The sequence below is a fragment of the Pezoporus flaviventris genome, unplaced genomic scaffold (genome assembly GCF_033815535.1).
Source record: "Pezoporus flaviventris isolate CSIRO_AGI_PZ_B2104156 unplaced genomic scaffold, CSIRO_AGI_Pfla_v1 ptg000083l, whole genome shotgun sequence".
In the NCBI taxonomy this organism is placed as follows: Eukaryota; Metazoa; Chordata; class Aves; order Psittaciformes; family Psittacidae; genus Pezoporus; species Pezoporus flaviventris.
The window spans coordinates 4,279,001-4,302,053 of record NW_026892631.1 but is presented as its reverse complement, the minus strand read 5'-3'; the positions used below and the strand labels follow the sequence as shown (position 1 = coordinate 4,302,053).

The 23,053-nt window shown below is 45.4% G+C and overlaps 1 protein-coding gene across 3 annotated transcripts; it reads right to left on the bottom strand.

Moving 5' to 3' along the window:
• Positions 1-2,318: 2,318 nt before the first annotated feature.
• LOC133280533 (left-right determination factor 2-like) lies at positions 2,319-21,303 on the bottom strand. Of its 3 annotated transcripts, XM_061475333.1 has the most exons (6): positions 20,885-21,303; positions 7,172-7,402; positions 6,129-6,610; positions 5,026-5,263; positions 3,958-4,197; positions 2,319-3,669 (listed from the first exon to the last, which is right to left on the bottom strand). In XM_061475333.1, exons 3-6 carry the CDS (start codon positions 6,391-6,393, stop codon positions 3,330-3,332), a joined length of 1,083 nt encoding a protein of 360 aa, XP_061331317.1. In that variant the 5' UTR covers positions 6,394-6,610; positions 7,172-7,402; positions 20,885-21,303; the 3' UTR covers positions 2,319-3,329. The 3 variants fall into 3 exon arrangements, with proteins under 3 accessions (XP_061331317.1, XP_061331315.1, XP_061331316.1); XM_061475331.1 differs by having other exon boundaries at positions 6,129-7,402; XM_061475332.1 differs by lacking the exon at positions 20,885-21,303 and adding an exon at positions 8,337-9,713 and having other exon boundaries at positions 6,129-7,402.
• Positions 21,304-23,053: the final 1,750 nt, after the last annotated feature.

Genomic DNA, 23,053 nt, shown 5'->3' with positions numbered 1-23,053 from the left:
TCCTGAGTGCCGTGTGTGTGCTCTGCACTGTCAGTAGCACGGGAGAATGCTCAGTGTTCCAACACTGGGTTTGCCTTAAAACACCTTTACATTTTTGGACATCATTTCTGCCTATGTATGGTCCACTACACCGCTGCACTGCTCTTTGAGGCCAGGCAGGATGTGGTTCCGGGCAACGTGATCTAGTTGAAGACATCCCTTGCTCACTGCAGGGGACTGGACTGGATGAGCTTTGCAGGTTCCTTCCAACCCAAACCATTCTATGATTCTATGTTACAGCACAGCATAGATGTTACTGCTGAACCACACTGCTGCCAGGTACGTAAGATGTTCTGCCTTCCCTCAGGTGGGTGCTGCTCAGACAGAAAGGATGACATGAGAGCTCCACAGCCTCTGTACGTGTGACAGGTTGTATCGATACGTAAGCAGTGAGGAGCACGCAGAAAGTATCACAGCAAACGCAGCCAGGATGGAAGGTGACAAGAGATAACTTCCCGCAGCACGGGCTGGTGTCTGGGTGGCAGTGCTGCATCCACAGCATCCGGCTGAGGGGTTTGTACTGTAGAAATCTCTGGAGTCCTCCCCACACCCTGGACATGGGTGTTAGTGATGCCCAGCCTGTTGTGCAGCCACCCAGGCTATCTATGGTTATAGCTCTCTATAAATCATCTCCTCCCCAGGCCTCTGCTCTGTGCTTACCACCAGCCTCATGGTCCTGGATGGGGCCCCAGAGTAACAATGGGTCTCCTCTGCCACTGCATCCCCCTCCCCAGCCACCCATCACCCACATTCACACAGACCCACTGCTCGCTTTTAGGTACCTTGTGTCCACAGGACAGCAGAGCAAAAGGGAGCCAGAAGTAAAGCAAGGGGAGCCAGATAAGGTGCAGAATCCTCATGGAGGGCAGAAAAAGAGGGCTCAGTCCTTGTCCACCCCTCTGGTTCCACTGTTCATCCCTGGTGCAGTGCTCTGCTCCCTGCAGCCTGGTGCCGACTGCACTGGATGGGATTTTTCCCAGGCCTGGGGGGTGATGTCCGGAGTCCAAGTGCTGGAGGGCAGCCAGGGTTAATGTTCTTAATTCTTAGGCAGGAACCAGTTCAAACACTTTCTTCCCCAGGAGCAGTGCGGGTAAATCACCGGCTTTGTTCTTCAAAAGATAGCTGAGCTCATGGCCTTCAGGCTATGCCCTGTTCCAGGAGAGGAACTGGGACTGAATGCCAATGCCATTAAGATAGATGCTACTTAGTCATGAGGAAGAAATGGCCCGGGATCAATCTGGCTTGCCCAGTTCTGATTCCAGTAACCCATGGTTCTATAGCCCAGCGCTGGTGACTGGTGAGTCTGTGCTTCTGCCTTCTTCTCTCCCCTTAAAGCTCTTCTTTTGCCACAGACATTTACACAAGTGGAAGGTGCCTGCCTACCAAGAGGCCAAGGTGATGGTGGTTGCAGAGATGCCTGGGTGACCTCAGAGCCAGGGTCCTGCGGGGCAGCAGGGACACTTGACATCCAGCCTTCCCGATGAGAGACTTAAAGCCACCACAGGGTCCAACAGGTCCCTCTTTTCAGCTAGCCCATGGCCACCCTGTCCAGTCAGACAAACTCATTTCAGAGTCCTCCCATGAGGTTCAGTCAGGGCCTCGGAGACCACATCCTACAGAGATGGATGGCAGTGACCTCTTCATCCCCAGAGCCACTTGCCTACTGAGAAGTCTGACACGAAGTATGGAAATCATTATCATTGGTGACACCCGGGCCAACAGTTTGTTACAGTTCAAAAGCCATTGTCATTGCATCTCTCCAGGGGATGTGCTGGTCAGATGTCATTCCGTAAGGAACAGTCAGGGTTAAAGCACTTCACCTGGGAAGGGAGGAGCACGAGCAGCTAATCTCTTCCTGCAGTACAGCTCCAGGTGACTGCCTGCGGGCTCTGGCACTGCACTGCTGCAGCTTACACCCAGAGCATCCTCTCCTGCCTGTCAGAATCATAGAATGCGGTGGGTTGGAAGGACCTTAAGATCATCTAGTTCCAGCTCCCTGCCACGGGCAGGGACACCACACACAAGTACGTTTCTAGGTTTTCTCTTTAAGAAAGCCTTGGCTTAACCTCTGCAGCAGCTCAGGTGGTGTGGGCTCTGCTCACCTGCAGATCCAGCCCAGTGCCAGTCCCCGCCTGGGTCCATGAGCTTTGCCAGAAGCGGGCAGGATCACACAGGTAACCGAGAAGAGCTGTTACTGTGTGTAACAGCTTCACACGAGCTGGGCACTTGGGTGCATTCAGAAACATGAGAGACTTTCTTCCCCTCCACTTTAATACCTAAGAATAAATATAAGCAAACACATGGCTACTTTAATTGTGGTTTATTATTGCCTTGAGTTTGTAACCACACAAAAATATCCCTAAATTGAAACAACTGCAAGACATAACCAGAAAAATAAAGGTCTGATTTCCTAGGGTAATGGTTTGACTTGATGATCTTAAAACCTCTTTTCCAACCTACTTGCTTCTGTGATTCTACAATTCTACAAACTGTTACTTGTGTGAGCAAACCTAAGTCCTAATATTCCCATTGACTTCAGAACTCTAAATTCTGTTTGAAATTCTCCAAAGCTCATGGAGCAGGGGCCAAAAATACGATCCTTTGTGTTCCAGGTAATATTTTATGTACATGTATGCATGTATATGATACATACGTGCATATCTATGTTCCTTTGAGCTCTAGACAATGTTTTATTTACATATATGTATGTAGACAATATGTATATATCCAATATGTATGTAAACAATACATACATATATTCTTATACTATATATATGTACACGTGTGTGTGTGTATACAATATATACATGTAAGTGCTTCTGCTCTCCAGTTCATCATAAACATGACTTGGACAGACAAGGACCAAAACCAGGAGTCTAACAATGAAAAGCTGAACCCATGTACTACTTCTCTATCTGGTGATGATCATTCCTCCTTTGCCTGTAGCTGCTTGCAATACTCCAGGGTAGGGACTGAAATACACTGGATGCAGGCCCATCAAATTCAGTGAAATTTGGCTAGCACCAAGAGGGTCCTAAGAAGCATTAGGCTCCACAGGTACCCCTCACACAGTTATACATGAAGATGGATGCTCTTCTGAGCCCATCTATATGGACAGTGGCTTTAAGTGCAAGCTCTCTGCAGGGTAGTGGGGCGCATGCTGTCCCTTGCACACAGGTATGTGGGGGTCCCCCCAGCACCTTTATCACTGCATGGCTGCAGCCTGGGGTGTCTTTGGGAAGGGCTGTGAGGAGCCAGGGCCTGGGTAGCACCCTGACTGGCCCCACACCTCACACCAGTGCCATGCCATCTGTCACACAGCCGCACTTCTCGATGATCATGTTGGGAAACTCGGCCGCCTCGATCTCTGTGCGGTTGCCCCTCTTGACCAGCAGCATCATGGGCAGTGGGGAGCTCTCCACCCCAGCACAAGCACGCTCCCCATAGCCGAAGCGGCGCAGGGCACTGGGGGCCTGCAGGCAGCCCCCCGAGCACCGGTAAGCCTGGTACCCTGCTGGCTCGATGATCCAGTGCTGCGCCCAGGGGAGCTCACGGAAATTCACGTAGTGCCTCTGCCGGCAGCAGGTGGATTTCCCCTTCACTGCCTCCTCCCTGCAGTCCCCAGGGCCCCTGTGTGCCAAGGGAGAAACAAGAACTGATGCTGTAACTGGAAAGCGGGATGCAAGAGAAATAACCCTCCCTGTTAATAGCACCCTGCCATGTGAAACTGGGGCTGTGATGGGGTTTTATTTGAATAGGCAGGCAACAAATATGGGAAGAGGAGAGGTGCGATTCAGCAGCAACTCTCTAACTCCTCCAGTTCACTTGTGAGGGCGAGAGCTGCACACCTTTTGTAAGCACAATAATTCAGGGGCACTCTTATACTAGAGGCAGTACAGATTTACCTTTCATACGTACCCATAGTCTTCCAAGTCGAGGGTGTAAAGCACCAGTTCAGGTTTGCTTAAGGCTTTATCCCTGGGGTCCTGAGAGGTGAAATGCACGGCTTTGGCCATTTCTGAGGCATAGCTGCCTACCCTTTCTCCCTCAATCCAGACCTCCAGGAACATTGGCTCCTGCCTCTTGCTCCGCTGCCAGTAATGCACGGCCTGTGTCACATCAAAGTTCTTCCAGCCCGACTCACGTATAGGAACCAGCCTGCACGACAACAGCTTGGCATTAGAGAAAAGCCCATCACACAAAGCCTGGGCTTGCAGCACTGTCACTGCAGCAGAATAATTTGCTCCCCATAGATTATCACATGCCTTGATTACATGGTAATTTTTGCTGAGCACTCTGATGAACACAACAGCAATTAACACACACCTCAGAAAGGAGCATGGGGATCTAACAGACACTGAAGGGCCAAATAAAATTCTGTGTGCTCATGTTAAGGTATTACTTCGTGCTCATACAGAAATATGGCAGTACAGGGTTACATGCAGCCTCAGGATTAGTGAGGCTGCTAAACACCACAGCATTCCCCTCTGCTCCTGTCTTGGCTGCATCAGGGCTGTAAGTTTCTACCCATCCAGAAAATTGGTTTGATGTCTAATTCTGCCTTCAAGGGTTGTAAAACTTCCACAGAGCTCAAGGCTACAGAATCAGATGCTTCTTGCATAGTTTACTTATTGAAACCAGGCAATGAGATGGCCAATTGAAAGCATATCAGCTGCCAGTAACCCATGTGAGTTAAGAGTGAGACAGAAGTGAACCAGGTAAAGTGTTTTAAAGGGGAAGATCTGGCAGTACATGGCATAGTTTCACACAGAAACCGATCATTTCAATGAATCATCATATATTGCAGTCTCAACCTAATATCTGCTCTTACAAACTCATTCTGGGTTTAGAGGCTATAGAGCCTGATTCTACAGATGTAACCCCATCAGACTGACCGCAGGCACAAACACATGACAACCAAACCCAGCCCAGAGGACCCATACCCTGTAACTAGAGTCCTGCCTTCAGGAGAGGTCCCTTTCTTACCTGGAGTCTATTAGGGAGGTCCTGTTGGTGCCATCGTGCTGCCGCTGCACCCAGTACACGCTGACTCTAGCATTGGAGATGGGCCTGTGAGACTGCCTGGCAGGCAGGTTTGCTCTGTCCCAAGGCTTTTTGAAGAGTTTCAGCTCAGCCATTGTCACTTCACTGTTCTGAGGTATTCTGCCCTCCATGTCAAAGATCAGGTTCTGGCGTGTGGTCGTGTCAGAGTAGAGGGCTTCTCCTGCCAAGGAACAAAATAGACAGCCTGTCATTGCCATCCCAGTGAGCAATGCCCCCACACATCATCCACTATTATCATCACAACACACTCTTTCCATGCTTCCACATCAGCCCTTGTGGCAGAGACAGCCACTAAACATACCTTTTCTAATGCATACTTAAATCAATGTCTTGCAAATGCCCTAATTCTTCTATGTCTGAGCCTCTGTAATCTGAAGGAAAGAAATCTCCTATATCATTTGACGCCAAATCCAGTAAACCCCAAAAGGTGCACATCGCATTGTGCCAGCACTGGGCACAAGAGCAGGAAATTGCCCCACTTGCAATGAAAAAGTGCTTTCACTTGCTGCATAGGGTGCTATGTATGCCTTTTGGAATTGAAACAAGTGTCCTTGTGCAAACCCCATGGTGTCTGCAGAGCTGATTTCCTCTTTGATGTTCTTCCCAGGCAAACAAAAACAAATCAAAACAAAAATACAGGGGAGAATGAAATATCCTCAAAGAGATGTGATTCTTATCAGAGGACTTTCTAGACTTTTGACCCAAAACCTGCCAGATCTGCACTTTGTACTGATTTTTTTTTAACATCACTTTTCCACCTGCCCAAAATGTTACCTGGGTACCAAAGCTTTTCCCTTCTACTAAGCCCCAGCAGCAGCCTGCCCCGCTCTGGGACCCGCTCTCCAGGTGCAAGGTCTTACTCATGCGTGTTACTTGCCCCTCTTCTACTCAGCTCAGGTTTGGAGCCAGACCCAAACTTCATTCCCTACGTGGGTTTGCCTGTGCCCATCCTGTTGCCTCCCATGGCAACAGCACAACGCTTCCCAAGCTCCCAACAGTGAGGAGTTTCCCAGCAGAAACATTACCTGCGTTGCCAGGGATCCCCCTGAGGATGCCGGCCAGGCTCGGCAAAGCTCGGCGCTTCACCCTTTGCCGCTTCAGCATAGAGATGTATTTGTTCTTCACATGGTCTGGGATAACCAGATCCACCAAGTCTCTCCTATGAAGTGTAGGGACCCCAGAGAGCCCCAGCTGCTTCAGCAACACCTCCTTGAACCCCTCCTGGGTAAATGCTCGGACTGTGATGACCAGGCAGAGCAAGGAGAGCATCCGGGTGAACCTCACATCCATCCTCCTCTGTCAGCAAAGAGCTGCCTGCCCAGCAGAGATGAAGGGGGGATGTCTCTCAGCAGAGATGTGGTGGCAGGCTGCCTGAGCGGGATGCTGGGGTTTTATAGCCAGCCTCGTCCCACTGGCACAACAAATTCCACAAGTGGGGATGAAGCAGAGAACTTGAAAGGATCACTTCCCCATCAATAGACACATGCCAGTTTAACACCTTCATCCACTGCAAAGTTAATACAAAACGGTTTAGGGGAGCTTCCAGATTCCTTCACAGGGAAGAAGTTTCCATTCTTTTTTAACTCCCTGTAAACTTCTGCCCAGAAAACCCCTGTGTGATCAGCGTCTCATGTTCAGGCTAGGTCAGGGAGGAAACACATCTGCAGAGTACATTGCTTTAGGTAACACACCATATGATTCTTAAAGGAAGCATCAATCTTTACCGTAGGGGACTTGCTACCTAAAATATCCACTATCAATCAGGAGAATAATGCTTTAGCTGGAAGTCCATCTTTATGGCAAGCATTAAAAAGTCATTTAAAATCTTTTTTTTGGGGGGGTAGGTGCTGCTTTGATCTCTGAATATTTGTACTAAGCACATGAATCAATGCAGTGAATCACAGGAGCTGAATGGTTTATGACCTTTTATGCTGCTCCTGAATCACAGAAGGTGGAAGATGTACAGGTCTGGCATTTTAGAAAAATGTCCCATCACTCTTTATGGATTCCTGTGGGTTTCATAATACTTGTGCTTAAGAGAAGAAGGCTTTATATAAAGGCAGATCACCTTTCAGTGAACATGAGAAACCACTCTGCTTTTGCACAGCATGGATGAGGAATATTGGTATTTTGAATGCTGTTCAGTCTCTGGAGAGCTGGCCTGGAGGCTGGGGGATGTGTACAAATGTTTGCCTTGAAGTCAACCTTTAAACTTGAAGCTCACATTCTCTGCTTCCCTGGCCTTTGCTGGCATAAGATGTGGAAGTCTGGTTTTGAAACAAATCCCAGGAGCAGCACACTGGAAAAGAATAAAATGTAACTGATAACAGTGATGGAGCATGGCACTTGGGCAAATTCTCATGCTCTGCAGCAGTGACATGCCTGAGCATACATACAAATGTCTTCAGGATTAAATGTCTCTGTAAATGGTTTTAAATTTGTCCAGTTTGATCCAGTGTCCAGGCTGAACAGTGTGCCCTGGGAAAAGCCTGGCTAGAAGAACCTGTACAAAAGCAGCCCACTGGGGTTTATCCCTCCTTAAAACAAGCATCGGCCAAGGCAGCATGGTTTGTACACAGAGGAAGGCAACAAAGTGGCCTGAAAGAGCGTAACTAAACACTTGCGTTAGTGAACATTTTGTCTTTATAACCTTGCAAGAAACTTTTCTCCTTACCCATGATAAAGCCTCCATTAAATGTTAAAGGGGCACCTTATTTAGCTGAATTGAGTTTTAAGGCTAAAATGGAAACATAGACTACAAACTAACAGTCTGTGCACAGCCCAAGGCAGTACATTCTTTAATCTTTTCCTTTGTAGAGCATCTTCCTCTGAACAATTCCATATTTTCTGTTATATTCATTCCCAAGACACAAATAGCAGTGAAAAATATCCACTTCATTGACTGCCTCAACTTTAACTCATGTCAGAAACTCCTGCTCTTGCAAGCAAGAGGAGGGAAGGGGTTTATGTGATATCTTTGTGACACTCTCAGCCCCTTAGGAAGGCTCAGTATGCCTGGCTTTTCCCCCTGTACTGCCTCCCCAGCTAAACAGCACGGCTGCTTCTCATTGCATGAAACCAATGCAGTCACACCATGAACCACTTCAGAGACTTGGGGCACAAACTGCACCTAAGTAATGTTTGGGTGGCTAACAAAGTTTTCTTTAGATCTGCTCTGTAAGTGTTGGATAACTCAGTTCCAGCAATGAATTTATTTATACAGTGATAGTCACCTAAGTAAAACTGCAATTCATGGATTTGTAATGGTCTGTCATGTCAGAAGACCTGATCCTGTAAACCTTTATCCATCTTTCACTCCAGAGAGTGGTCCTACTGTGTAAAGAGGGCTCTTCAGAAAACCATAACATGAAATGGAAATGTTCCAGCAGCACTTGGCTTTCCTGGATCCGGACGTGACGTGATTTCTCCTGCAGCTGATGTCTAATCCACCAGGACTCTCCACTGTCCAGTGTGTATTGGAAGGTGATTTATGGGCTTCACACACAAAATTATTGACCAAACACAGTTGAAGCTCAGCTAAGAAGAAAACAGAGGATGTGGATTGTAGGCTTTTCACAGGAGAGTGATTATCTGGTCCAATTGGAGGATTTGCCATTCCCCCTTTGTCACACAAACAAGAAAAAGTCAGGAATTTTATAATAGCTCTTTTTGTGTAATGTGTATTAGAACCTGTATGGCACATTCAAAATGTCAAACAGAGGATTTGCAGAGGCTGCAAGGGATTAAATATGAACAACTTCCAGTTTTAATAGAAGCCAGTGCTTAGGGAAGAGAGAATCTTTATGTTTAAGCTTTAATTTCATTACAAATGGTTCCCCGTGACATTTGCTGGCTATATCTATACAATGGGGTTTGGCAAATAAATCCAACAGGTTCAGAGAGAAAGTGTGAAAGTCTTAGCCTACTTATGTAGCCCTTATCCTGGGATACAAGAAAGTTTCAAATGTATTTGCAGTATGTCAGCGAGGATCTAAATATTTTCAAGATTTGAATTTCCACGGACACAATTCTTTCGCATTGCAATTGCAGAACAGCCTTTGCCTGAGTGGTGTGAAAGGCAGCAGCTTTTGTGTGCTCCAAGAAATGCCCTGATTTGTGCAACAGGTTTGTTGCACAGAGATGGGAGCGCATCTCTATGTAGATTTTGGTCTGATATGCCCCCAGATCAGGGTCTTTTGAATCCAGGAGTGTGGAAGTAAAAACAGTAGTAGTTAAGATGCAGGTATAAACTTGCCAAGTTAAGAAAGGAATTCAAGTAGATGTTCTGTTTCATGTTCTTTTCCAGTCTGAAGCACACTGAGGTTTACATAACTAACAAACACACCACCACAAAATAAGCTGGTCATGTGAAGTGCTGGGTTATGGGTTTCAAAAGTAGGAGCAAACTGCAGCTGATGCATGAAATTATGCCCTTCTCGTGCTGCCTCACTAACACACCATGACAGCCGCCAGCCAGTGCTTCAATCTTGATATCCATTTTAAACCCAGGTTACACATCTTTAAGTGGGATTTCACAGGCATCTTTGGCTTCTTTCTTGACTGGCATAGTCTGTGCTGGCGGTGGAACCCCCACTCCTCTGCAGAGACCAGCCCTGCATCAAGCAAGTCCAGACAGAGAACATGGAGCTCACCAAGCTGGAAAGCCACCCCACTGCCAGCACACAGCAGCTTCACTTCTCTCAGTCTGGGTTTAAGCCTAATTTCTAAACAGTGACCAAGGCAAAAAGCATTTCCATTTCTCACCTCCCAAGCTGCACAGCAGCTTCAGTGCAGGATGAGAGTGAGAGATGTCACTAAGTGCAGCAGGCAGTATTCACTCATGAATACTGTCTGAGGGCTCATGGCTTAGCCTGCCCTCAGCGCAAGCATGGCTGGAGGTGTAACACAGTGCAACACTTGTCCCACCCCCAGCAAAGAGGCAAACCTGTATGCTGATGTTGCCTTTAGGCAAGGAGAAGGGCAGTATATGCCTCACTCCATCCAGCCTGTGTGGCTCCAGGGATGATGCAGAACAACTAGCGCTAATTCATAGAATCACAGAATGGTTTGGGTTGGAAGAATGTTAACGCTCATCCAGTTCCAACCCCCTGCCATGGGCAGGGACACCTTCCACTAGAGCAGGTTGCTCCAAGCCCCATCCAACCTGGCCTTGAACACTGCCAGGGATGGGGCAGCCACAGCTTCTCTGGACAACCTATGCCAGGGCATCACCGCCATGACAGGGATGAATGAAAATGGGATATGCCTGTTGAAAGGTACTGGGAAACCATCTCGCTGGGGCAGTGGCTTTCAGTCCTCCTCTACCTCTAGAGAAGCTGCTCTTTCATCAGAGCATGAATAGCTTGCTCAGTGTGCAGAGTCAGAAGAACAGCACCCAGAAATTTGGTGAGGCCAGCATAGCTCATAAGTTTGCACGTCTGCTCCCCATGGCTTCAGCCCACTCTGCTAGAACCTGGCATGGAAAAGGTTCATAAGACATGGCATGATAGCACAAGACATCCAACTTTTATCTGGCTCCCAGGGCCAGGCTCCAAACAGCAAAGCCACTCAATGCAGAGCACTGATCTGCACTAAATCCTTTCTGCTGGTCATGATTTGTTCCAGAATTTGGCTGTGTTAATTCTTGTGCCAAAAGGCTTTGTGCCTGACTTGCCTGTCCTTATCTAAGCATTTCCATGCACCATCACCCCATGCCCAGAGTGGGTGCATAAATATGGACTTTACATCTGCATTGTGGACTCCGGCTAATAGGACTCTGGGAAATAGAACGTTGTGCCCCTTCTCTGAGCTGAACCACGTTCATTCCGACCTGACAGTGCACAAAACCCATACCATTGCAACCACAGCCTCAGTTCTTAACGTTTGCTCTGCCTGACAGCTAAGGAGCCAATTCCAGTACCAAGTTTTGTGGAGAAATCATCTACTTGAGCTATACAGAAATTATCCAATTCATTTACTCTAGGCTAGGACAGGAGCCTGCTTTTCCTCAACACCTGCGTACGCTAGACTGCACTGGCTATCTCCAATGAAACGTCTTACAAACTGCATGTCCTGTTGGGTTCCTCTCACAAAATGCTGATGATGAAGCCCCAGGCAGCAACAGGAATAATGTTTCCTTATGCACTTATCCTGTAATGCATCCAGCATAGTAAATCCCCCATTTTATTTGAGAGATTTTGCAAACCTGGTCTAATCTTAAACTCAGCTCATGCAGCTCCTGGTGCTATGTATCTCAGATTGCACTGACTTCAGCATGCCTTCCATAGGCAGGCTCCTGCTTTTACTCACAGGCTTGTTTTGGTCAAACAGCCCAGACAAAAGGCTGCTTGTTTGAAGAGGAATGGATATAACATCCAATGTCCCACTATGTCCTTGGTCAGCTGATGTCAGCTGGCCTGCTCACAGACTTTGTGTTGGCAGCATTTGCAAAGTACCAGTGTTCTGGCAGAAAAGAGATGTCCAAGACTTTTTTTTTAACAGAAAAGCAAACACAACTGTTTCAATACAGCTTTTTCCGTCCCCTCTGCAGTCTCCTCCCCACTGCCCTTATCTGTGCCTTGTTTGGAGCTGGGGAAGCAGGATTTGTTACCACTCTGATGGCTACAGAAAAGGCAAAACCACTGACATTTAGCAAATACTGCTGAATCAGACAAATAAACATATGTCCCTAAATGGCTTGTTTTATACCACAGTCCACTTCATTAAGGAATGTCTCCATTACTGAGAAATAGCTGTATTTTTTAGGAGCACCATTTAATTTTCTAATGAGATTCCATTTATCTGCCTAGTTAAAATGCTGCATCTTTTCTCCTCTCTCTGCAGCTGTGTGTTGATGCTGTTAAAAGTTTATCAGCCTTTTTTTAAGAGTATGTTTTTCCTGCCTTGGTGATGGAAGTTAAGACTCCACCTCTGGGCCAGGCAGGGGTGGTGTGGCTGCATAGGCTCTCCCTGCTCTTGGTGGTGCGTGCTGCTGAGTTGGCCTTTAACCAACACACTCCAGTGAATGTCACCATGAGGGCTCAGTGTGTGACCCTGTCAGCTGCCATCTCTATGGGTGGACTTGGCAATTCTGGGCTAACAAATGGACTTGATGATCGTAAAGATCTTTTCCAACCTAAACAACACTGTCCCAATCCCTCTACAGATTCTGTGCCAAGTTTGTGTACTGAGTGGCCTTCCACTGACTGAGAAATGCCCCCATTTTCCTGTCATGCTAATACATTTGGAACACTATTCATATTTCATCTGTGGCAGCAAGTAGCCTGGCTTAATTCTGGATCATATTGCCTCCAGTTAATTTTAACTCTAGTAACTTTTGCTTCACTGAACAGAATTCCCTCTTTTTGCCATGCAAATTAACCATTTTTTCCCCAAGTCAGATAAAGAATAACACTGTATTTTAGCAGCTGTAATTTATTTCTATTACCAAAAGAAGCTGAAAAAGCAGAAAGATTATGAAGTAACGTTAATGAAAGTCGAATAATTTGCATTACTAACTTTTCTGGAAGATGTTTTTGTTCTGCAGGCCAAAAATAAAGATGAAAGGCCAAGATGAGTGAGATTTAAAAGGAACCTCTTCTGTTAAGCCCTGTGAGCTGTTATACAGTATAGTAATATTAGTGTAGTGCAAAAAAAGGCTCTTCCTTGCATGGAAAATTACAACAAATACTGCAAGATCATAGAACACAAAATGAAGTCATAACGTGCACAGAGATTACAAGATAGACCTGATAAATACTTTAGACTTCTCTAATTTGGTGCATCAGATGGAGTGTGGAGTAACTGCCTAAAGGCTTCCGTTAGACCTCACTGAGATACTTAAAATTAACTTGGGCAGCGCCTTAGCAAACACATTGATAGGAAAAAAGATGCCTGCAACAGCAGGAAAATGAGCTAAACTACTTGTATGGTTGTCTTCCATCTGTAACATCTGCTGCTAAAGTGACTCAGGGGCTATTGTGTGTCAGTGGGTTTTACACCGTGGAACATAGATGTATTCAGTTTCAAAGAATTACTTGCACATGGCTGTTTTCCTTGATGTTAACAGCACATCAGTGCCATGATCGGAAGGATGATGAAATGGAATTCTGAATGGATGCAGCAACAGCACCAGATCTGCCTGCCCGAGCTTTGGGTGAGCTGGGGTGGTGCTGGGGCAGAATGTCTGAGAAGCTTCAGAGGGTGCAGGAGATTCAAGAGGTACAAAACAGTCTTCTTGGAACTGGTGATGTGAATCAGACTATAATCCCTCATCCTCATAGTCACTGGTTTTAAACAGAAAGATGCAGGCTTAACTTGCTGTAAACACTGAATTGAACTTTGCAGGCATCTCGTCTTCAGAGTTCTGAGAATGGTCTTCAAGGGCGACAGGGTATTTGATATGCATTTAAAAGATTTTAGACCTGTTATAAAATTTCAGATCATTAACTCATTTTTGACGCTAGTGAGCTGTTTCCTACTTACACTGTTTTATTATTTATCTTGTTCATTCCATTACCTTTCACTCTACATTGGGTACCCTATTACACCTTTGAGAAGTGCGTAATAACAAGTATTAAAAGATCCCCCTACTTTTCTTTTGCCTTCAAACAATGCTGCAATGTGCAGGAAGGAGGGTGTGTGTATAGACCACTTAAGCAGTTATTACAAAGCTGTTTTCACTTAAATACTTATATTATCACTGCATTGCTTTTGTAACGTTTTGGGGTATGTTACTACTTGTTAGTGAAAAAGACTTCAGGATGAAAGCACTGGATAAAACACACCTCCTTACATATTTGACTCCAAAACAGAACACAAAGGGGTATTTTACTTCATGACACAGGTCAAATGATGTAATTTCCTGCTATGTACTCATATCTATGTAAACAAGGGGTATAAAGTCTTGGATTTAACGTGGCCCTTGTAAAGAGTAAAATAAAGCTGTGTGACCTGGCTACTTTTAATCCTTTTAGCATTCATACTACAGGACCCTGGGAGATGCACCGTGGCCACTTGATTTTAAAAGGGAATGTAACCACACTTGGCCAAGTCACTTGAACGTGAAACACAAACTTCAGTTGCTTTTGTCTCTTCTTTTCTTACCTAGCCATTTGCTTATTCACAAGCGTTAATCCAGGAATTACCAACATTTCCTCATAGCAACCAAATGCATTTCTGAACCTTACTTTTGGATTCAACATGGGGTTCTGTAGGAAATGCCATGCCTTTGAAGCTGGTATTTGTCAGCTTTCCAGGCTGAATAACTATAGTAAAGACATAGTGACTAAAATCTGTTTTACTTACGCAGCACCAGTACAGCAGTTGCCAGTACAGAATCCAGGATCTTTGGACGAATCATACATGTGGGGAAGATTTTTAAATGCCCAAAAGGAATTCAGAATCCATTTTTTCTCTATTTGGACAAAATTTGGGTGCTTAGTCCCTCTTCTCTGCTTTTATTCTAAACCTGAGGAATCTTTTTACCTCTGCGACAGGAAAACTAGAAATAAATTACTACAATCAAGGAGGAGACTTGGATGGCCCAGGAATGAATTTGAGATTCTTACTTAGTTTGACCAGATCTGTTAGGACACCTCAGACTACAGCAAAACGGTGTTTTCAATGACATTCAGGTTCTACAAATCCAGTGGAAGGAATCTGAAAATCACTATGTGTAGCAGACTTGGAAGACTGGCTCTTAAATCTCTTCGGAGGCTGCACTGCTTGATTTGTTCTCAGTCCCTTGTGATAGGAAAGTTTACCTCTGGACTTCACTGTGTTCCCAGGCTGGTAACTCTTTTAAACACATGCTGTCCTAAAGAAGAAAATGCTCCAATTCACAACAGAATATGAAAATATACTATTGCCTGGGTTTCCCTCGAAAGTGATTCAGAAACAGCAGCAATTACAAGACATAGTTGTCTTGTTTCCTAAGGATAGTGGAAGAAACTGGTTTCTTAACATAATTTCATGTCCTCTGAGAAATGCTCTCATTGTGATCAACTGAATAGTAAGTTCAAGGTCTTACACTGACGTATGAAACCCTTCTGATCTTCACAGGAATTACAGCGCAAAAGGACTATGATCAACCTGGCTCACTGCTCCCCGGAGCAGTTGGCAAATCAGGGTCTTAAACCTCAAGTCTGCTCGTCTCAGGGCTCCAAGTGCAGCAGTGACAGCTTCAACCTACCCTCTCAGCTGTGCCCAAACAGTCCCAGAAACTGACCCAGACAGGATGTAGAAGAAAAGGTGCACCATGTTGTGAAGGCAGGAATAGTTGGCCTAGATGCTCCCATGCAACATGGAGCATTTCTCCTGCTCTAGGGTCCATCTCACTCCAGAAACTCCACAAAGTGACTGTGCCACTTTACAGGATGGGCTTTTAACTCCTCCCAAATCAATTCTGATCACTCACTTCATTATAATCTGGTATATAATCTGGATATATAAACATCTGCTTTACTGAATCTGGGTATCTAAACATCTACTTTACTGAAACTGTATAGAGTATCAATAGGAAGGCAGAGCTGAAAAGGTTTGTTTCCTTTTCCTTGTTCTGTCCCTGAGTCAGAATAATGACCTTGAGCAAATCTCCCTGGCCAAAATTTTCAAGTCCATATTTAGACACCAAAATAAATAACCTGATTTTCAAAGGCACCAGCCAACCACAGCTTCTATAAACAAAACCCTAATCACCAGTAGACTCTAACAGTAACTGTACATAGAGTATCTCAGTAAAACAAGAGATATCCCTCTTGCCATCTGTTACTGCTTATGTACAGGGAAGAAAGTTCTCCCCATTGGTCCTCAGATCACCCATGTCTTTAAGCTCCGCTTGCAGTGACTACATTACTTTTTTACACAAATCAGGCCACATGGATACTTTTATACCCTCTGCAACTGTTTGAGAAGAGAAAGATGGAACAGAAAGAAAAACAAGGGATTCAGAGAAAATAAAATCATCACAGAAAAGCAAACATGAGAAAGAATGAATGGAAGGAGGAAATAAACTACTGCAGAAAAAAGGAACAAAAGAATGCATAGGGAGGGATGAGAATGGGAAAATCAGAAGGTATGGTGATAACATGTCCAAAAGGTGATCACACGCTAAGGAATGGCTAGTATTTAGGTAACTCTACCGTTCCCCTATAGCACAGGTCCCATGAAGTGTCCAGGGAGAACTCACATGCCTGCAGCATGCCTCAAGCAGCATGGATGCTTCAGCACCTCACCATTTCCAGCCATGCTCCAGTAAAGCCAGGCCCTGGGTGCAGGATTTTCCTTGCTGGAAAGAGCCACACTTCTTTTAGTCAAGGCTGTTTGCCATTGCAATGGCTCTTCACGGCCTCCTGCTTAAGCCACTTTGCATCCTGTCACCAAAGCGCCTGGCGTACCTGGCACCTGACCCCCTGCATAGGCTCACCAGGATCCTGCTCATCCTGCTGTCATTAGTGGCACCCCGCACTCGCCTGCTACAGCATGTATCTGCAAAGGAGCCAAGTCACTGCTGCAGTGGAAAATGTAACAGAGATCTTCTCAGCTCTTCACAAAGCCAAAATCTGAATTTAACAGATCTAAAGGCCAACACACATAAATCTACAGAGGTAATTATTGGTGCAAGCTCCTAGGTGGAACACAGAAGCTAATGAGCATAACTCTTCTGCTGCTTTAGGTTTGCTTTGAGTGAACCTGGGATTCAAATAAAATCAAAGCTCTTTGAAATCCTCATAGTCTGCACTCTGATTTTTTGTTCCTAAGTCCAGAAGTGGGAAGCAGGATTTCCTGCCTAAAGGAAAAAAGATTACTCGTTTTAGAAGTCCTTTAAAAATCATTTAATCCAGATCTCTATTCAAATACGTAAGGAAGTTCTTTACTGTGAGGGTGGTGAGGCACCGGTTGCCCAGGGAAGTGGTGAATGCTCCATCTCTGGCAGTGTCCAAGGCCAGGTTGTACAGAGCCTTGGGTGACATGGTCTAGTGTGAAGTGTCCCTACCCGCGGCAGAGGGCTGGAACTGGATGATCTTAAGGTCCTTTCCAACCCAAACCATTCTATGAATCTATATTAAGGCTTCAGCTTTTGACACTTTAAAAATACTGTGAATTACATTTATAAAGGTTCAAGTAATGTGTCTGATGCTGATACCTGAAGGGAAGTCAAGCCAGTGAACAAGGAAGAGCCATCACCAAAGCCTTGAAACCCAGTTCTTAAGTCTAAAAGCTGTGAATCTCACTGGACTCTTAGTAGAGAGTGGATAAAGCAGACCAATCAATGGAATAACTAGTTTGCTCAGAATGAGTAGTATTTGAAAAAAAACTAAACCCTATTTTCCCTTTTCCAATCTTTTCTAATTAAAACCAAGATTTGAGAGGTTGGGTAACAAATACGTACTTTGAATTCAAGCTTCCAGCAAACCCTGCTGACTTCACCTTCCAATAGCTTAGACTGCAAGATCTCCTGGGGCGTTCTGTGGCTCCTGCAAAAGCAATCACCCAGCTTTCTGCTCCAAGGAAAGCAGAACCCAAGGCAGGATGTTCTTAATATCTGTCCAGGTTTGCTTTCACCCTGGTACTGGTACAACGAGAGTTACTATTTATGGTCAGGAAAGCTGTGGAGCACAGAGGCTCTACAGGACACCAGAGTTCTTCACTAAAACTAACATCTGTTGCAGCCAAGAGCAAGCTGTAAGTGGTTTGTATTTTATACTGGTGACAAACACACCTGCTCCCTGATTCACCTAAATCCAAGGGGTCATGCAGCCAGGTGCTGTCCTCTCCACTGGGAGAGACCACATTGTGACAGATGGTTTCTCCATCTCCCTCTCTCTCAGAGAGCTGCCTTAATTATAGTTAGTGCTACGCCACTCATACATTAACTCCCTTCAGGTTCTATACACACACGGTTAACACATGGATAGGCATTAAGATAATAGGTATATTCAGAAAATCATGAAGTCATCCATGTTTCACATCACCTTGTCCTAGTTTTGTGCCGAAGTGTGTCACATCAACAGCGGCTGCATTTCAACGAGCTAGTAATAAACCTAAAAATCAGCAAGAGATCCTCCACAGCCACAGAACAGAGGCATAAAACCTCACACCATGCACAGGGGTGAGGAAGTCCATGCATTGTCCCCTGGTAAGGCACAGGCCTGGCTTAGCCTATGACAAGGTTTGGCAGTGTTCATAGCTGGGGTGTTGTACAGAAGCACTCACTGGGATGCCTCTTCAGGCACAACCAGGATGATCAAAACCACTGAGCTCAGTGCACAAAGTAGGGACAATAATTCACCATTTCATAAATCAAGCTTAAATGCAAAATATGTTGAAATAAGCTTTTTTTTTTTCTCCTGCACTTTTCAGTGCTGCTATTTCTGACTGCAGCTACTTGTGCATTTTGACAAAACTCCAGTTGTTATCTTGACAAAGCTCATGAGAAAAATCAATCATGCTCAAGCATCAATACTAACACTCCATTCACCATTTCCTGACACAAAATGTAAAAGCAAAGCAAGACAAATTTCTATCATATATTGATAGCTATAGTAGGTTAAATATTTTGTAAAATAATGAATTCTCTTACTAGAAATACATTCCAACTTTAATGCAAGGCTATTTCTACCTTGAAAATCAACATGTTATCTATGAATGTGAAGCAGCACTACAAAAATAAGTATAGCAAGAAACCAACTGTAAATTGTTAATTTAAATCAACATTGCTGCTTGCTGATTTGTATTATGATTATAGTTCATTTAAATCTATCTGTCTAGATTTTATTACTGGTTTGTTTTTATTAGACACATATTAATGCTCAGGCTTTTCAAAGGCAGACTCCTTAACGCCCACACCAAATCCTTGGGTATATCAAGCCTTGTAAACAGACTGCTAGATGAAGGAGAAAAAGCTAGCAAAGGGCTGCCAGGCTAGAAGCCTGAATTAAATCCATTAAGATATATTTGAATAGGCAGATAAGTAAGGAGCAGCAATCTGGGCTAACGAGTTTCTTCAGAGAGAAGAAACCACAGTGAGAGCTGCCACGCATGGTAAAGCATCAGGCCACCTGCTACTCGCGTCCAGAGACTATTGATGTCCTGTTGGGAGTGCACCCATCAAGGGAAGTCCTGCTGTGATAAATCAAACTAAAGTGACAGAGGAGTTCTTCAGACATAAGGTCATTTAATAAAGCAAGGGAAGAGTCGCACACGTAAGTGTAAACACCCAGCACACTTGTTCAGCTTGGTGCTAAAGAGCTGTTGAAGTGAATATGGAACATGCAAAATACAAGAAAGATGGAAGAATTTGAAATTCTGTTGGCCTGCTCCCCAGGTGCTGAGGCTGGACTTCCATCTGCTTGAGCAACAGAATGAAACGTTTGCCAACTAATGACAGTATGCGGCTTTTGTCACCAAAAGAACAGACAGTGGTAAACAAAACCCTATTTACAAGAGGTAGGGAAGAGGGAAATGTGACTCTGCTGTTGAAATTAGAGATAAACAAAATCACACCACTTAGCTAAAGAGCCTGTCTAGACAGAGGAAGAAAAAAAAACCCAAATGACAAAAGCCTGATGTTACTCTTGTGAGAAAGAGGGGAAAATGATTTTGTAGCCAGGCAAAAGTCTTCAGAATGCAGAACATCAAGACTATAATGTCAAGATCATTGAATATCACCTATTTTACACTCCAAAGGAAGATAATCTATCCACAGCAAGGCCTTCTTAATTTTGAAAAAATAAGGCAAGACTCAAAAGTACAAACAGCTAAGGAAATCACTGAGAAAATCAACCAAAAGGATTTTGGTCCTAGCAGCGTAAGAGCTGTGAGCATACACTGAGGCTTCACCTATGTGATAGGTCTACTCTGCTGCAGCTACATCAGTAATCTTTATTTAAAAGAAAGCAATTACAACTAATCCACTTTAGATTTCTGTTTTAAAATACACTGTCCACAGGAACAGTTACTCCAGAGAAGCCAAGATGGAGTAATTACTACACTCACACCAAACAACCTTAGCACCAACATATCCCTAAGCACAGAGCTAAAATAATCAGTATCATTCAACAACAGTGGAATTTCTTTATTCCAGCAGTGAATCTGAACCACTCTGCTTTGAGCTGGAACTTTTATGCCATTTTCCAACTAACAGTGTAAAATTACAGGTTATCTACAATGCAGCTGCTAGATAAATTACGGAGTTGTATCTTAAAATGTCTCTCAGTTACTGCAGGTAAATAGTACTTTTCCCCTTCTGTGGGATAGACTGAACGAAGGCAGGTAACATGTACAGCCAAATGCTGCTCTCCATTGAGCAGCCATCCCTGAAAAGTGAAACAAGAATTTGACGGAGAGAAACAGTTGTGGATTAATAAAATGGCAGGGAACTGAATAGCAGGTATGCATTCAGGGCCCTAAGAAATATAGTCTGAATAGACATGAACATAAAGAGCTGAAGATGGAGAGGCATGGGCAACACTGTCAACTGGAGGAGATACTGGCTTATTGGCAGCTGCGATGCTCAGTCCTTAAGCACCCAACATTCCAAGTGTGGCCTGACTTCTTCATCTCTGCTGCTAGAGATGCCTTGATCCCCAGCATCCCATGGGCTGGGAATCAGTTTCCTCCCAGATCTGTCATAGGCACATTAAGATAAAACTCCCTAGGTTTTGTTTTTTCCAATTTACAACACTGGAATGCTATTTCTCAGGCGTGTGGAGACAAAAGGCTTCGAATATTTTGTGGAACAGCCATGTTACTATTATAACTTAATCTCTTTCAGAGTTACCTTAGTGTATGGGCTGCTCCATTTGTACCTGCACGCTTGTCCACTTCACCAGACTGGAACTGTGAAGTCTCTCTTGAAATCTCACGTATCTTCTTCTTTTTTATTATTATTATTTATTTTTTTATCATTTTTCTATAAAAAGCTCTGTTTGGGTCTAGGTTTTTTCAATGTTAATGGATAACGAGTCATAGAGGCACAAAATGGCTTCCTCCAAACCACAGCACTGTAGCCCACACTGAGAAACCACAAAGTAGTTTTGAAATCCTTCATTCTTTACCAAAGGTTTTATCGGTAGGATCTGGCATAAAACCTTCTTAGCTATGAACATCAGAAATAACTGTTGTAAACCATTGTAGATGCCATTTCAACATTGTTTCATCAAGGGAATGCTTGGCTCAAGCTGTGCATGGCAGGGAGCTAGGACTAAGTCCTTTCCAACCCAGTCTGTGATTCTATGCTTTAAAGGCAGGTTCTTTGGCATACACAGGCCTCTAACCTGAAGCTCTCGCTTGTGGTATGGGGAATAAACCCAGCTCCCACCACGGCTCTGGGTGTCTGAAGCAAAACTCCGCTGACTAAAACCGGGTGATCACATCTCCCCCCGGCCACGCCATGTTGGTGACAGATGAGATGGAACACGAAAAACGACAGCAAGTCGCCGCCGGTTATTTCACTACATGGTCCCTTCCCTAAGGAGAACACTCCAGGGTCTGGAAAAGAAGGGTACAGCGGAGCAGCCATTTCCCCACCACGAACACAGCTGCTCTGCGGCGCCATACCACCCCGTCAGGAAGACAGAAGGCGGGCGAGCTATGGCCGCCGCCCCGACCTGTCACGCATGCGCAGCTCCCGGGACTTGTTGCTGAAGCTCGTAACTTCGGGGTTGGGACGGGTGTTGTGGTGCGGCGCCCCGTGTGGGGACGGGACGGGACGGGAGGGAAGGGAGAAGCTGCGGTGCAGGTAAGGGAGGGCGGGGGCAGCCCTTGTCAGCTGCGCTGTGCGGGCACCGGCGGGGCAGAGGCTACTTGAGGTGCCCGCGGGGAGGGGATAGGGCTGCGGTGAGCCCTGACGGGTGGCCGGGCTGCCGGTTCCACTCCGCCCGGCCCTCCTGAGGGACCCGGCCTTTTCCCAGGGCCGCCTCCCCGCTTCCTCGTCAGTGCCCGCAGGGGACCCTCGGCGGGCTCGGGGCGGGGAGCGGGCGGCCCTGGAGGCGTCTCCTCCCTGTGGGGCGGGGGCTGCCCCCGCATGTTCGTTGCCCTGAGGCGAGCGGGGAACTGAGGGGTCGGCTCCTTGCAAGATTTCCGTGTGCCGCCCGAGAAACGGGCCTTGACACCTCCGTTTCACACCCTCTCCGGGCAGGAGACACTATCGGGGTCCCAGCCCTTTGAAAGGAGGTGGGTTCTCGTTTATGGAGCCCGCACCGGTGCTCGCCTTGCCTCGAAACGTGGCCAAGTGCCTCTTGGTTGCTGCAGCGCAAATCCACCCGTGGCAGGTCTTGCCGTTCTCTTTATCTTCCTGACAGCCGGATAATAATATAAATATAGCTTAAAAATATCTTTAAAATAATCGCTTTTAAGAACTAGAAACTGTGTCTGATAAGATACGTATGTTACGTGAAACTTGGTGTGCTGTCTGTGCACTTGTGGTGAAGGTTTCGGAAGTGTACCTTTTGTCAGCAGTTTGCATTCTTAGAAAGCAAGTATAGATTCCCGGCACGCATTGGTTTGTTTATATGTTTCCCTGTGATGAAACGTGTCAGTTGGGACAGAATTTCTTTCCCACCATGTCACACAGTCCAGTCTTTAGTAAAAGCTGGTTTGGAAGGAGTATTCTCCACGCTGATTTCCTGCTGTTTAAAGGGAGAACTTGCAGTTATAAATAATCTTGGTTTGGTTTTGTTTTCAGCATCCAGAATAGTGCTGCCATCAGACACGTGTGTTCCTCTTACAAAGGCATGGTATCCCAAAAGCAGTGTCCCTGGACCTGTGTGATGAGTGCCTTATTTGCTTTCAAAGGGTATTTTTTTGGAGTATGCTTTTTTCATGAATTTGTCAGTCAGAAGGGTGTTATGTATGAAACATGCTTTTGTCCAGACTCCATTGAAGCCATCAGGCTAGTAAGATACAAGAAAAGAAATGCTTGAAGTGGAAAGCCCCAAAATAAGTGAGC

Coding starts and splice junctions, on each gene's coding strand:
- LOC133280533 (XM_061475331.1), bottom strand. CDS start 6,393: ATGGATGTGAGGTTCACCCGGATGCTCTCCTTGCTCTGCCTGGTCATC. Junction 4,198..5,025: donor ACCTCCCTAATAGACTCCAG/GTAAGAAAGGGA, acceptor GTTGTCGTGCAG/GCTGGTTCCTATACGTGAGT. Junction 3,670..3,957: donor CTCGACTTGGAAGACTATGG/GTACGTATGAAA, acceptor CTTGGCACACAG/GGGCCCTGGGGACTGCAGGG.